The sequence below is a fragment of the Elgaria multicarinata genome, chromosome 10 (assembly GCF_023053635.1).
Source record: "Elgaria multicarinata webbii isolate HBS135686 ecotype San Diego chromosome 10, rElgMul1.1.pri, whole genome shotgun sequence".
NCBI lineage: Eukaryota > Metazoa > Chordata > Lepidosauria > Squamata > Anguidae > Elgaria > Elgaria multicarinata.
Genome location: NC_086180.1, coordinates 75,965,565 through 75,979,212, shown reverse-complemented (window position 1 = coordinate 75,979,212; position 13,648 = coordinate 75,965,565). Strand labels below are relative to the sequence as shown.

Sequence of the window (13,648 nt, the reverse complement as noted above, 5' to 3'; positions counted from 1 at the left end):
CTTTATTATCCCTCTATATATGTATAAGCAAAACTAGAGCAGTAATTCATGAAATTTAAAAGAAACAATATTGAAAGGCAGCAGTATTCTAATGGTGGAAGTGGGATAGAAAAATTTACTGAGTTTTATCAAAAGTACTGAGGAAAAGCAGGTGTTTGACAAACAATGTACACATTGTGGCTCTAGAATCTAGCAAAGTAATCCTAAACACATTTACGAAGAGGTTAGTCCCATTGATTTCAATAGGTCTTACTTCCATTAAGGGGCTTTGGAACATGGCAAAAGGCTGCAGTTCTATACACCCTTAAGAGCAAGGAGCATTAAACTCAGTGGGACTTACATCTGAGTAAGCATTTATAGGATTGTGCTATTAATGTCCTTCTTTAAAAGACTGTAACCCTATACTCACTTACTTGGAATAAGCCCCAGTGAATTCAGTGTGACTTACTTCTGACAAGGCATGTATAGGATTGCAGTGTATGGTACATTGTTATACAGATTCTTTAAAAATGCTGTTCTAGTAAGAAATTGTTTTCTTAAAAAAATAACAGTTTTCTTGCCAGTGTAAGGGAAACTTGGTATTGGTTTAATAAAACATGTTTTCTCCTAAGCAGATACATATGACGTTTCTTTTTAGTAGAACTGAAAGTCTTGTTAATGCAACTCTTTTACAGTTGGGAAGATAACCAGTCTCCTAATTCTGCTACAAAAAGGGGTCAAAGTTCTATGAGCGGTTAACAGAATTTCAACTAAAACCTGCAATAAAACTCATATCCTCAACTGTAGCAATAAAAAAATGACAATGCAAGATGTTGCAAATATACTTTTTTCCCTTTGTCTTAAAACCATTCTTTACAACCTGATGGAGATGAAAAACTCGAGATATCAAAAGCTTCTTTTCAAGGAAAAAGAAAGCCTGTAGCCACAATGGGAATAGAATTACATGTTTCCTAGGTTTCTCTTTCCTTATGAGACATTTCCCTTCAAGGCACAAAAAGATTAAATAGTGGACAGGACGGGGCAGAATGTTTCAGTAAAGACATCTAAAGTTATGCATAACCTAACAATTCAATGAATCTGATTAAGTCAATGTGATATTTTTTTTTTTGCTTGTTAAAAATATTTTGTTTTAAAATGTGGCATCATTTTGTCATGTATTGAGGGTATATGTCATCATTTCCTCATGTATACAATGTTTTTAACAATTAGCCAATCTGTCCTAAGGCTGTCATCAATAGTACATAGAATGTTTAGTCACAATTTCAGCATCTTTTATGTCACCAAAATTGCATCTCAATCAACCACGAAACATGTACAGAAGGGTCTAACATTTTTTTTTCTTTTTTAGAAAACAGTGACAATTTAGAGGATGAAGTTAAGTGCAATGTACTGTAAAACTATTCACTCGGCTGTTATCTAATATGGTTCTTTACGCTTCTCCAACCCAAATTACTGTGTTTCCTCTCTCAACTTCAGTGATTTCGCAATTCAGCTTGTTCAGTCGTCCATCTAGAATAAACAAGGATTCCTTGGAAGGTGTCATCAGGTACTGACCGAAGAGCCCACTGCCCTCAATTAACCGGTTCTTATTGTTCCAAGGCCATTCATCTGGCCTAAGGGGTTCCTTAAGACTCTTCACCATTTTCACTTTGCCAGAGAACAATTCTACAAAGAGGACATCAGTTTGTGTGCTAGAGCTACCAAAGGCATTATATTGATGGGCCTCGGTAAATGATGCTTGAAAAGCCACATCAGATATGTGCAAGTTGGTGTGAATGTCGAAGGCATCCTGTATTTCTCCTCTAACCGTAATGGTCTGGACCCGCATGAGACCTTTCACATCATCAATGCTGACTAGATAGTGACCATCTGGAGAGATATATGGCGTTCCTGTTACATCACCGTTATATCCAATAACAGAGTCGGTTACACTGTCCACTATTAGCTGTGGTGGAACAGCTCCAGTAGAGTCAGGTTTGCAGCTCAGAAAGTAATATCCTCCAAGGTGTGTGTAAGCCAGAGTCTTCGGAACACAATTGTAATCCTTTAAACTAATTGTCTTGATGTATGACATAGTTTCAAGATCAATTTTCTGGAGCACAGGCTCATCTTTGTGAAGAATAAATCCAAACCTAGAAGAAACAAAAGACAACAAAATCAAAGAAAAATATCCATAGTATATCATGCATATGGCAGAGTGCAGCCATTACTAAGTCTGCACAGTTGTACGCAGATATGCACTCCTGCATAACTGAAACCTATTCTGAAATTATACCAGATTATACCAGGTTACTGTACACAATGTGCTGAGATGTTTTATCTTTGATGTCCTATAATATATACATGCAAGTTACATTTGGCAGTTACAATCATCAAGTGATTAACATGAGCATGTAAACCAGACTTCAGTCATGATTCTTCTTTCCAAGCTACAGAAAAACAGCTTCTCTGCAATTATAATTCAATTTAAGTAGAACAAAATATTTTAATGACACATATCAAGTTTAATTGGTACAAATTTTGCCAGCAAATAGGGGAAAGTGTGCAGTGTTCTGACTGTGAGTAACTCCAGTGAGATGGTGTTTATGTAAAATCAAATAACTGTTTCTTAAACCTGAAGGAATATAAACAGCTTCAATGTGACAATGACGTACAGCTCATATATTTTAGTTCATTTAATTTCATTCTTCCCCCCCCCTTGAATATCAAACAAATCCAATGTTCGTTGCTGCTTAGATAATTATTTCAATCCTCATTTTAATTCAGATGAAATGAAAATCAGAAGGATTTAGGATTATTCCTTCCAACCATTACGGCCTTATTTGTTACATTTTCAAGCTACCTTTATGCATAACAATAAATCAGTTGCTCTAGGAAATTAACTATACGAAGTTAATATAACATGGGGCTACCATTGATCAGAGCATGAATACAGCAAGGTCACTGGATATCACTATGAGATGCTCACACTGTATTCAACATTGCAAGCATCCAGAATTTGGACTTCAGAGGAAGGCTGGTGAGGGAATGCTGTTAAAAAACTCTATTGAATCCTGTGAGAATCCGCTCCAACAGCAGCTGAATGGATTGTGCCCCAAGGTTTTAAATAATCTGTATCAGAATTGTTTACTAGCTTTACTCGGTTGTACTCATTTCACAAAGCAATAGAGTTTATTTGAAAATATGTTATGACACATATGATGCCTTCAATATTTTCCACAGCTACAGTAGAACAATGTTGCATTGACTGCAACACAAGTTGAACCCACAGCCTTTTTCTTAGCTGTATGAGCTTGCTGGTTGCCCTTTTTGGGGGCCAAGTAGGAATTGTTTGCTCATAATCTGAATTGGTTATGAGTTTTTTTCACCTTCTTCATACTGTAAGACAGCCCAGGGAGTATTAAATAGGTTAATTCATACTAATTCAGTCACATGGGTAGGCAGGCATCTGTGTTGGATAGGGTCGGTGAGCATTCCAAGTAGGGATGTGCTCCGCTCCGATTAGGAGCGTAGAAGCAGTAGCGGATTGGCCTGCTCCGCCTTACCCAGAGGCGGAGTAGGAGCGGACCGCGGACCCCCTAGAAGCAAGGCGAAGAGAAGCGCCCATTTTTCGGAGCTCCGAGTTCAGGCGGAGCGCTCCGGTCGCCATCTTGAAAACATTTTGCCATAGGATTGCATTGCGGCAAATAATCGCGCATAACTACGTTGTTTTTGAAGCTATCATTCTGAAAATTCTTGTGCACAGAGAGTCGTGGATGGGGGTCATTTTGAGACCACTCTCACCTCTCTGCGTTGTCTGGGTCGCGTGCTATGTTTTTGTGAAAATCGGGTCAACCGCGCGGCTCAAACTGCGTTTTCGGCTTTTCGCCCATAGGATTGCATTGAGGGAAAGGATCGGGGATAACTGGGGGGGGTTAAGCTATCATTCTGAAAATTCTTGTGCACAGAGAGTTGTGGATGGGGGTCATTTTGAGACCACTCTCACCTCTCTGCGTTGTCTGGGTCGCGTGCTATATTTTTGTGAAAATCGGGTCAACCGCGCGGCTCAAACTGCGTTTTCGGCTTTTCGCCCATAGGATTGCATTGAGGGAAAGAATCGGGGATAACTGGGGGGGGTTTTAAGCTATCATTCTGAAAATTCTTGTGCACAGAGAGTCGTGGATGGGGGTCATTTTGAGACCACTCTCAACTTTCTGCATCGTACGGGTCGCGGGCTAGAAGTTTTTAAAAAATCGGCAGGAAAAATACCTTTTTCAAAGGGCTGAGGGGTAGAGTCAGCTCCCGGTCATGATGATCCCAAAGTTGGAGGAGGGCATAGGCAAAACAGGTAACTTGGGATTCTGGGAAACTTCTCTTTCTTCATCTGAACGGGCTTTTCCCCGTGTTTTTTAACACAGTAGCCCCACCAAATGCACAAACACAACCTGAAATCATATACTAAGCCAAGAATAAGAGATAGAAACACAGCACTGCTCCCCACCCTAACCTTGGTGAACAACTGAATCGATGTGGTGCAAGGGGATGAGCTCCCCTAGGGCATCTCATCGTGGACGTGCCCCCACTCTCTCCTGCACTGGAAGGCCATTAGAGCCTTCCAAAGAGAGTAAAACGGTGGAGCAATGCCTATCATGAGTTGAAGTGAATGGTCACTTTTCAGTGGTGGAGCAATGCCTGTTATGAGTCGAAGTGAGCGTTTTACTTCTTCTCAGAGCTGTTGGTGGCTGTAAGTGTCTTGAACTGGCAGCTACTTCCCCCTCCCCCGGGCACGTCCCCCTATTGCTGGTAAAAGACAGATATAGCCTTTTTTAAAAAATTCTTCTTGCTGTTTATTGAGCAACACTGCTGCTTTTAATTCCACCCCTCCTTTGTTTATTGATTGATTTATTCCATTTTATATGCATTACTGGCTTATCCTTGGCTCACTTCCTTATGCCCCCAGAAATGCCAGCTGCATGCCTGCCTGCCTTCCCTCCCTCCTCCCCTGCCCACCTCGCAGGGATGTTGTGTGTGGGGTGCCCGATTTTCAAAAATTCCCCAAAAATCAGGGGATGATGGGATTGCTTTGAAACTTGGCGTGCGTGTGTATATCCCCATGAGGTGTCATGGTGCCAAACATGAGGTTTCTAACTTGAACAGAAAAAAAGTTGTATAATTTTTTAGCTTTCAATGCAAGCCTATGGGGGGGGGGAAACGGAGCTCCGGATCCGGATCCGGAGCTCCGGGCGGAGCGGAGCGGAAGTGGGCGGAGCGGGGGCGGGGCGGAGCGGCCCGATCCGGAAAATGGCGGATCTGCAAGTGAAGCGGAGCGGGGGGGTCCGTGCACACCCCTAATTCCAAGGCACCAAATGGTGAGGGGTAATGCCGGAGGCTCAGCAGCTCCAAGCCCTGTGGCCCAGCTGCTGAAATAAGGATTACCCTTGAGGTCAACCTTTCTCACCCACTCAGAGCCGGGTGGCATGAGGAGGGGTGACACCGGAAGGCCTACCACCCCAAAAAGGGGGAGCCTGGGGGTGGTGACGAGTAGATGCTGCCTCCAGCGCTTGGAATGTCTCACCCTGATGACCAGAGAGATAATGTCTCGCCCTGATTACCAGATAGATGCCTGCTTAGGTTTCCCCTCAGCAGATCCATTAATAAATGTTGGCCCTTATTTAAACCCAATCATACTTGTGTCACCTCTTTATTTCCGCACTACAGCTTCCCACAACTTTCTTGCCAGTAGCTTTTAAGATACATAATTGATAGGCCTTTGCTAGACCTAAGGTTTATCTCGGGTCATCCCTGTTCATGTAAATGACACACAGGATATCCCGGGAGCAGGCAGGGATGACCCCGGGACGATCCCGGGATAAACCTTAGGTCTAGCTAAGGCCTTAGTGCTTCAGAAAAAGTTATCTACCACGCAAAGGTGAATCTAAATGGTACTCTTCATGGACAATCTTAAACAGTGCAGTCAGTGATTGAACCAGCAGAGGATCACCACTCTTTCACTATTAACAGAACTCTGTTTCAGTCGAAGGAAGTTATACTTGTATGGTTCTTTTGGAACATCTGTCTGAGTCTGTCCATGCTTCAGGTAGTATTTGGAATAGAAGACTTTAAATTTTCAGAGCCATTAATTTGGCACCTTCTCATAAGCATTTAATTTTTAAAGATTAGGAAAAAATTATTGCAGTCACTCATGATTGTGCCATAAAATTATGCCTGTGGCTTATGTAGTCTAACTCTGTTTTACGAGTATGCTTCTAGTAGAACAACAAGTGATATATCAGAGTGCCTCTAGTTTCCCCCTGTGATTTATATGTAATAAGTGCCATGTTTAATGCAAACTTCTTTTTCATGCAGATTGATATGTGGAGGCCTCCCACTGTTCATTAATCCCTGATTAATATTTATGAGACTCCTAACCCTTATGCCTCATCCGCACAACAATCTCACGCACAAGAGCTGGCTCAGAATCACCAATATGAGTTTTGTCAAAGTGCTTATGGCCCTTCTTTCACCCTTCAAAAGAGCAACATGTGGGGTTTCAAAACCCTATTTTCTAAACTAAAATAGGTAGAAAGGTAACAGGCTGTGGGCACCGAAATCATTGAACAGGGCAGTTAATTGGCTGAGTCTCCATTTTGCCTGCCAAAGGGCTAACAAAAATACCAATCATAATGTTAACCTAAGTATACAATGGTGGCCTGCCTAGAGGACAATCAAATGTTGCATTGCATTGTCATGGAATGCCAGCCAAATGAAGAAATCTCATCTTTCAGCTTGTTACCAAAGCTTGAGCTTAGTCTTACAGATTAGTGGGAAGAGAATAGAGGATTCACTGCCAGCAGCTGAAAGACAAGTCTAGACTTGATTAGTAAGTCTAACTAAATGTCAACTAGATGATGTATCAAGAAATTCATTAGTCTATTTAAGGGCTGGCCTTTTCATTTTTGGTTTACTGAAATGCACCTTGGGTAATTTCAGTAAAATTACCCTGGTGAAGAGGAGGATGGGGTGCTTAAACTGCAGGCTGCAGCAGAGAAAGATATGGGAAGAAGTGCCACTCCATTGACCTTACTGAGAAGTAGGGCTATGCATTGCTTCAAACCTGAGCTGAGGAGGGTTGATTCTGCCTGCTTCAGCCCAAATCTGGATTGGGACTGGATTGGGAGAAGGCAGTCTGAAGCACTGTGAGCTTCCTCATCATAACTCAGGGTGATGGTAAGCCACTGCCCCCACCCATTCATCTACCCATGGAACTTATCTGAGCCATCTGGCATCTGCCTGTCCCAGTATTGAGAAAAAGGTGGGATAATAATAATAATAACAACAACAACAACAACAACAACAACAACAACAACAGCCACAATTTTCAACTAAGTTGGGGTTCTGGGGTTTCCTAGGCCTAACGTCTCAACCTATGGTTGCTGTAAAGGGCCATTTCCAGAAATGGAGCCCACAAAGGCCCACCCACTTTGGGTGTCCAGATGTCACTTCAGATTCAGCTCTGAAGCACCCCAGTCGAATCGGGGCCAATTTGGAACATCTGAATTGGCCCCTGAAGCGAAACTGGGGTTCTGTGCACAGCCCTAATGAGAAGTCATCTCCATCATTCTTTCCTTCATCAACTGTCACCTGGAAGCAGCCACTCCATCAGGCTGCAGCAGAGGGACAGATGGGAAGTGAAGCAGTCCACTCCATTAGCTTTGCTAAAATGCCAGCTCCATCAGGTTTCTCCCTCCCTCAACTGGAACTGAAACTGGAAGCAGCTGTTCCATAAGTTTGAACTATGGAGACAAGGGAATTAGAGCCATTTGAAATACCAGCAAATACCAGTTCAAAGAGAGGCACCTCCTCTCTTTGAACTGCTTCTATTGCAGGCTGCAGCTGGTCATTATAAGAATTTTGCATCTAAGAACTAGTTCACTTCCCCCCTTCTCCTCCTCCCTCCTAATTTCCTTTCCTTTTGTGTCGTGTCTTTTTTTATTATAAGCCTGAGGGTTGGGACTATCTTACAACTGATCTCTCCGAGCTCCTCCAGGAACCTTTTCTGAGAGAGGGATAAAATGTTTTAAATCTGTAAAACTTTTTGTCTCAGCCATTTTTCTTCTAGTTGAAATTTTGCCTCCACACTATATTCCGACTGGGTGGAAAAGCAAGGGGGGGGGTTTGTGTTTGTTTGTGTGTGGGGGGGAAATTGGTCAGAAAACCCTGCCTGATGGACATGGGCTAAGCCATCCTTTCCCAACATCACTGCTCCAATCAGATTTGTATTCCCTGACCCCGCTGACAGGCTTTTAGACAGGCTTATAGGAAACTGATCATTCATTTCCTCAGAGGTTTAAATCTTCCCCTTTCTCCATGTATGTTGTTGTTGTTGTTGTTGTTGTTATTATTTATTTATTTATTTATTTATTTATTTATTTATTTATATAGCACCATCAATGTACATGGTGCTGTACAGAGTAAAACAGTAAATAGCAAGACCCTGTGACTGTTAATTTTTTTTTAAAGTATCCAATCTGCACACTACAACTCATAAAAGTTTTATTTTGGATATGGACCAAATGACTAAACATGTGTTCATTATTGCACGAGCTGCTCTCCCTCATATATATTTTACCGCTCAGTGTATTTTCAACATCCTATTTTGGTAAATCATGTTTCAGCTTGAGATTCCCCAGGCAGGTTTCTAGTGTTTTTGGAATCTTAATGAATAATTCTTTGGAATATCATTGCAAAGTTATATCATCATCAACATCATCATCCCTTATTAATATAGTGCCATCACTGGGCATGGTATTTCAAGATGAAGGGTGGCATAAAATTATATTTAATAAATAAATATCATTTATGTAGCCACACTTTTTCTACATGTGTCATTGGATTTCTCATCATAAGTTTCCATCTCCTTGGTGGAATGTAATGAGTTTCCTCACCCAGTGCTGTTGACATGGATCATGGATGAAGAAACTCCAAATATAATGTTTTTTTTTTTTGTCATATAGTTTGTACACATTAGTGAGTGGGTTAAAGAAAAGTCAATGACCCTGCTCAGACAACATGTTAAGCCATGGTAGTTAAATGTGCCAAACTTTGTGACTTAGCATGTCATGTGAACCATTCCTAACCATGGTGGCTACACAACAATGTTTTAAACATGCTCACTAACCATTTGTTGCGAAAGAGTTAGCAGACTAACCACAGCTTAGCATGCCCGATGTGTGTACCAGGTCTTTCTTGAGTTCAAATAAACATTGATATTTAATTGTAGCATGGCCCTTTGAAAAATTGCACACTGTTTTAATTGTACAATTTGAGTAAGCTATTAGCTTGATCCTATGAACTAAGTTATGGGCCATGCCATCTCAATTAAAACATCTATATATGTGCTATTTCCCTTGCCAGTAAAGACTCCATGTACCCCATTCCCAGTGATGTACACTTCTTTTGGCATTATACTGGTGCTCGTACCAATATGCCAAAAGATTTGACTGCTAAGACACAGAACAATATGACAATGAGATGCTATGGTGTGAAGCCAATGCAGTTAATATGATCTGTTAATTGCAATGGCTTATGGCTGATGCAAATACAGTTTCGTTTCTATTCTTTATAAAATAGAATGCCTGCTGTAGTTTTGAGATCATATCTCCATCCTTGAAAGAAAGCAAACCTGGTATATTTTTGTCATGTCCACCCAACCTGTCAAAACTTTGTTTCCTTCTACCTGGCTTTATGTGCCTAATACTTAGTTGTGGTTCTCTTATTGCTAGTTGCATCCTATAAAGGAAATATGGAGTGATGTTTCCACATAAAGTGCTAAAGAAATGGTTTTTGAACTGAATGCTATGTGGTCACAGAAGGGAAATGCATCAGTGTTGAAACAGAAGCCGTGTTCAGGCTTAGTAGGAAAAAAAGAGTAGAGCGAAGCTCAAATGGACACATTGATTAGAGCACTAGAGACTGAACTGCAGTAGATTCAGAACAGCTGAAATGCTTGGACCTTCCTTGAAAAACTGATGTGGCCTTTTGGACTCCAGAATACATTGGACTAGATGCATACTGTTACAAAGCAAAATGAGACTTTAAAAAGTAGTAGACTAGAATGTGCTCGAGGTTAGAAAGGCAACTGTTGAGTAAGCTAATTGGTGGAGGTGAGCTGGAATCAGGAACTTTGATCAGGCCTGATATCAAACAGAGCTGAGAATTTCTTTTAGTCGAGAGAACCAATTAAAAGCAGGATAAGAATTTGCTTTTGGCAGTGGTTGAAGACATAGGGAGGTAAGATCCGGGGAAATTGCTGGGAAATTAATGCCTCTCTCTCTCCTCTCAGTGTGAAAACTTGACATTCCTTACCATATCTTATCTGGAAAAAAAAATGGAGGAAAAGGCTTCAGGGCCAACGAGATGAGTAACCATTGGTCCACACAGTCCAATGCTTCTATCTCCAGCATGGAAATGCTTGCACTGTTGGAGCTAAAATAGCACCTTGTCTAAGGCAAAAGGGACAGGGGTGAGAAGGAGTTGGAGGTTTTTAATCTTTCTATCTCATCCCTTTTTTTCTAGTAGCATTCCGAACCTGCCAAATTGATTGCAAATGGAACTTATTGGCATCTTCAAATATATTCATAAAGCCTTTTCAAAGCAGTAATTATTGCTCTTCAGAACAGAAATCAGCAGCCCTCTGAGCTTTAACTAACTTTGCTTTCCTTTTATCTCACCACATGTGAACTGTCTTCAAGCTCGCCTTGGCTTAGTTCAGCTAACATTAACTCTGCAGTGGCTTGACTTTGATTTATTTTTCTTTTAAGTCCCAGGAAAGCTAATTTTAAGCCATTTCCTGTTCCTCTGGGTCGATTCTTTAACATTGCTCTGAACTCTCTAATTAACTTATGGCATTCTTTCAGCAACTTCTTAAAACTATCTCAAGATGGTTAAGGATAGATTCTTGGTCTTTCCCAACAATTTATACCATTCATGGGACATTTATGTGAGTGAACCACAGTAGTTGAACTTGGTTGTAAAAGAAAGCTTTTTGGAGCAGTTATTACCATAGGGTAATGGCTACACTGAAGTCTACAGCGGTTTCCATGCTGGCCCCCTTAAGAAGAGGATAAATAATTCCATCTTGGGCACAGACATACAGACATAAGGTCTGCTAGAACCCTCCCATGCTAGATGTAGTGATGGCCACCAATTTGAATGGCTGTAAGAGGGGGTCAGATAAATTCCTGGAGAAGAAGGCTATCAAGGGCTACTAGTTCTGATAGCTATGTGTTACTTCCAGTAACAGAAGCAGTAAGCCCATGTACACTAGCTGCTGGGGAACATGGGTGGGAGGGTGCTATTGAACTCTTGTCCTGCTTGTAGATTCCCGGTCGACATCTGGTTGGCCACTGTGTGAACAGAGTGATGGTAGATGGATCCTTGGTCTGATCCAGTATGGCTCTTCTTACATTCTTAAGGTTGCACAGAGTGCCATAGTGATCCAGGTTTTTCCAAATATACAACAGTTGCTGACCAGGATTTTTAAGACTGCAAAAGTCTATCTTGAGCAGCATTCACAAGAGGCCATCAATAACCTGTGGTTTTAGCAAAAATCAATTTTCAAAGCCTGGTACAGGGATTATATTGACATTTTAAAGACATGTTGCAGACTGTGTGCTTAGGGCTAGACATTCACTATAGAAATAAATGAAACTGCTGTTTCTTGTTCCCATTTCTAGTGCTTAGTAACAAAAGGAAGCCCATGGCCATAGTGCCAAAGACCAATTCCACCAGCATCTCTTCCTTCCCTAGTGAGCCAGTGACCCTCACATGCTTACATGCATTTTCCTCAGAACTCAAGCAGTGCAAAGAACTGCAGACAAAATTGTGGGGGGGGGAATGCTAAGATTAATCTTTTATTCAACTAATATGCTAGATTTGTATATCACTTTTTAAACTGATCACGTGGGGTTTATCACACTAGCGCAAGAAAGGAGCAGGTTATGCTGGGTTTGGCTTGCCTGGCCATGGGGTGTGTGTGTGTTTTTGTGGCTTAGTGGTACCACCAGCTGGAAGAGGGGCTTTTGGGGTGATATTAGCCTTTGGGCCCATCCTTCCAGTCTCTTTGAAGCACGGCTCCCTCCCTCCCTGTATTAGTAGAATGGCTTAGCATCAAAATCGTACACATTGTGATACAAGTGTTAAATTTCGTATGGTGGTATTTATGGCCATGTAGATTTCCATGTAGGAAATCATCGTAGTGGCTGCCGTCTTGGAAAATGGCACCCAAAATCCAGTTTTTGCACAATAACTGTATTATTTGTAATCTCACAGAAAAGATGTTTTAGTACGAAATTAAAGAGCATAAAATTTGCTACAGAAAACTCATTAATAATCTTTTCATAGGAACAACCTTCGTCGAGATATAAAGGTTTTCTTCCTACCCATTTGTCTGAGAAGTTAACAAGATGCACTATCTCACCCTCATTTCAATCTTGCACTTTGTGTTGCAAGCCTGGAACTTTCAGAGGTCATATTTTACACCTTTTTGAACAAGAATATACATTGAGGCATCATGTGCGTGAGTGGGGTAGGGAGTTAGTGAAAATAATGCAAAATTTCCATAAGAGGCTGCTTCTTTAGTTGAGATTGATCTCAAGTATAATATGATTTATTCTTCTTATTTTAAAACTTTTTTGTTTGGTTCAGATTAGATCACAATGGAGAAGTTTACAATGGAAAAAGTGCCAACATGTGACTTTTACAAGATACATACACATCAGGTCTGCAACCCAACAGAAGTGAAACAGTTTGGATAAAATGCATATTTTGCCAAGAAGCCAGTTGCAATGATCTTCAGTGTCCTGCTAATTAAAAAAAAAAGAAAGAAAGAAAAGAAAAGAAAAGAAAAGAAAGAAAAAAGATAAAGGTGCTGGTTACAAAAAAGTTGCTGAAAAGCCAATTTCACTTGATGGCTTTTGGGCACCATTTTCCAAGATGGCGGCCATTACGATGATTCCCTGAGATGCCTCTATATCTAATTATAATCTACATGGTCATAAATACCACCATACCAAATTTCACACTTGTATCACAATGTGCACAATTTGGCTATTAATTGTCATTAAGCCACTCTACTATATGCAGTGTGTGTGTGGGTGTGTGTGGGTGTGTTTTCAATTCATTGCTTTTTTGAGTGCTGAGCAGGAATCTTTGGCACACAGTCCAATTGCTTGGCTGTGTGTCTTTTTGCCTGCTGCGCACTGTAAGAGGGGTGGGAGTGCCTTAGGTTGATTTGGTGGCTTTCCTTTTGGTTCGGTTGGTCACATTCCCCTAAAAAGGCTGGTTTGGGCAGTCTATGGCCATAGCTAGACCTAAGGTTTATCCCTGGATCATTCAGGGGTCAAACCTGTTCATCTAGGTGACACACAGGGGATCCAGTGCTCAGGCAGGGGCGAACCCTGGATGATCCCACGATAAACCTTAAGTCTAGCTGTGGCCCAAGTTTGCCTGGATAGGATGGTGATCATTCTGAGCCATCATTGGTGATGACTGAAGCCTCCCGCTGAGGGTTTTGCAGCCCCAAGGGGTAAGGTTTGCCTGTGGGGCCATCTCCCCTCACACATCCAGTGTTTCACAGCCCAGGGGGATGTGACAAGGGATGTTCCCCCTT

At 41.4% G+C, this 13,648-nt stretch overlaps 1 protein-coding gene across 1 annotated transcript in view; it reads right to left on the bottom strand.

Annotated features, from left to right (window-relative positions):
* Positions 1-1,187: 1,187 nt before the first annotated feature.
* FSTL5 (follistatin like 5) overlaps positions 1,188-13,648 on the bottom strand; it is a 422,510-nt gene continuing 410,049 nt past the window's right edge. The window contains exon 14 of the mRNA XM_063135450.1: positions 1,188-2,132. Within this exon, the coding sequence (XP_062991520.1) occupies positions 1,430-2,132 (703 nt within the window). The 3' untranslated portion in view covers positions 1,188-1,429. The remainder of the gene's footprint in view (positions 2,133-13,648) is intronic.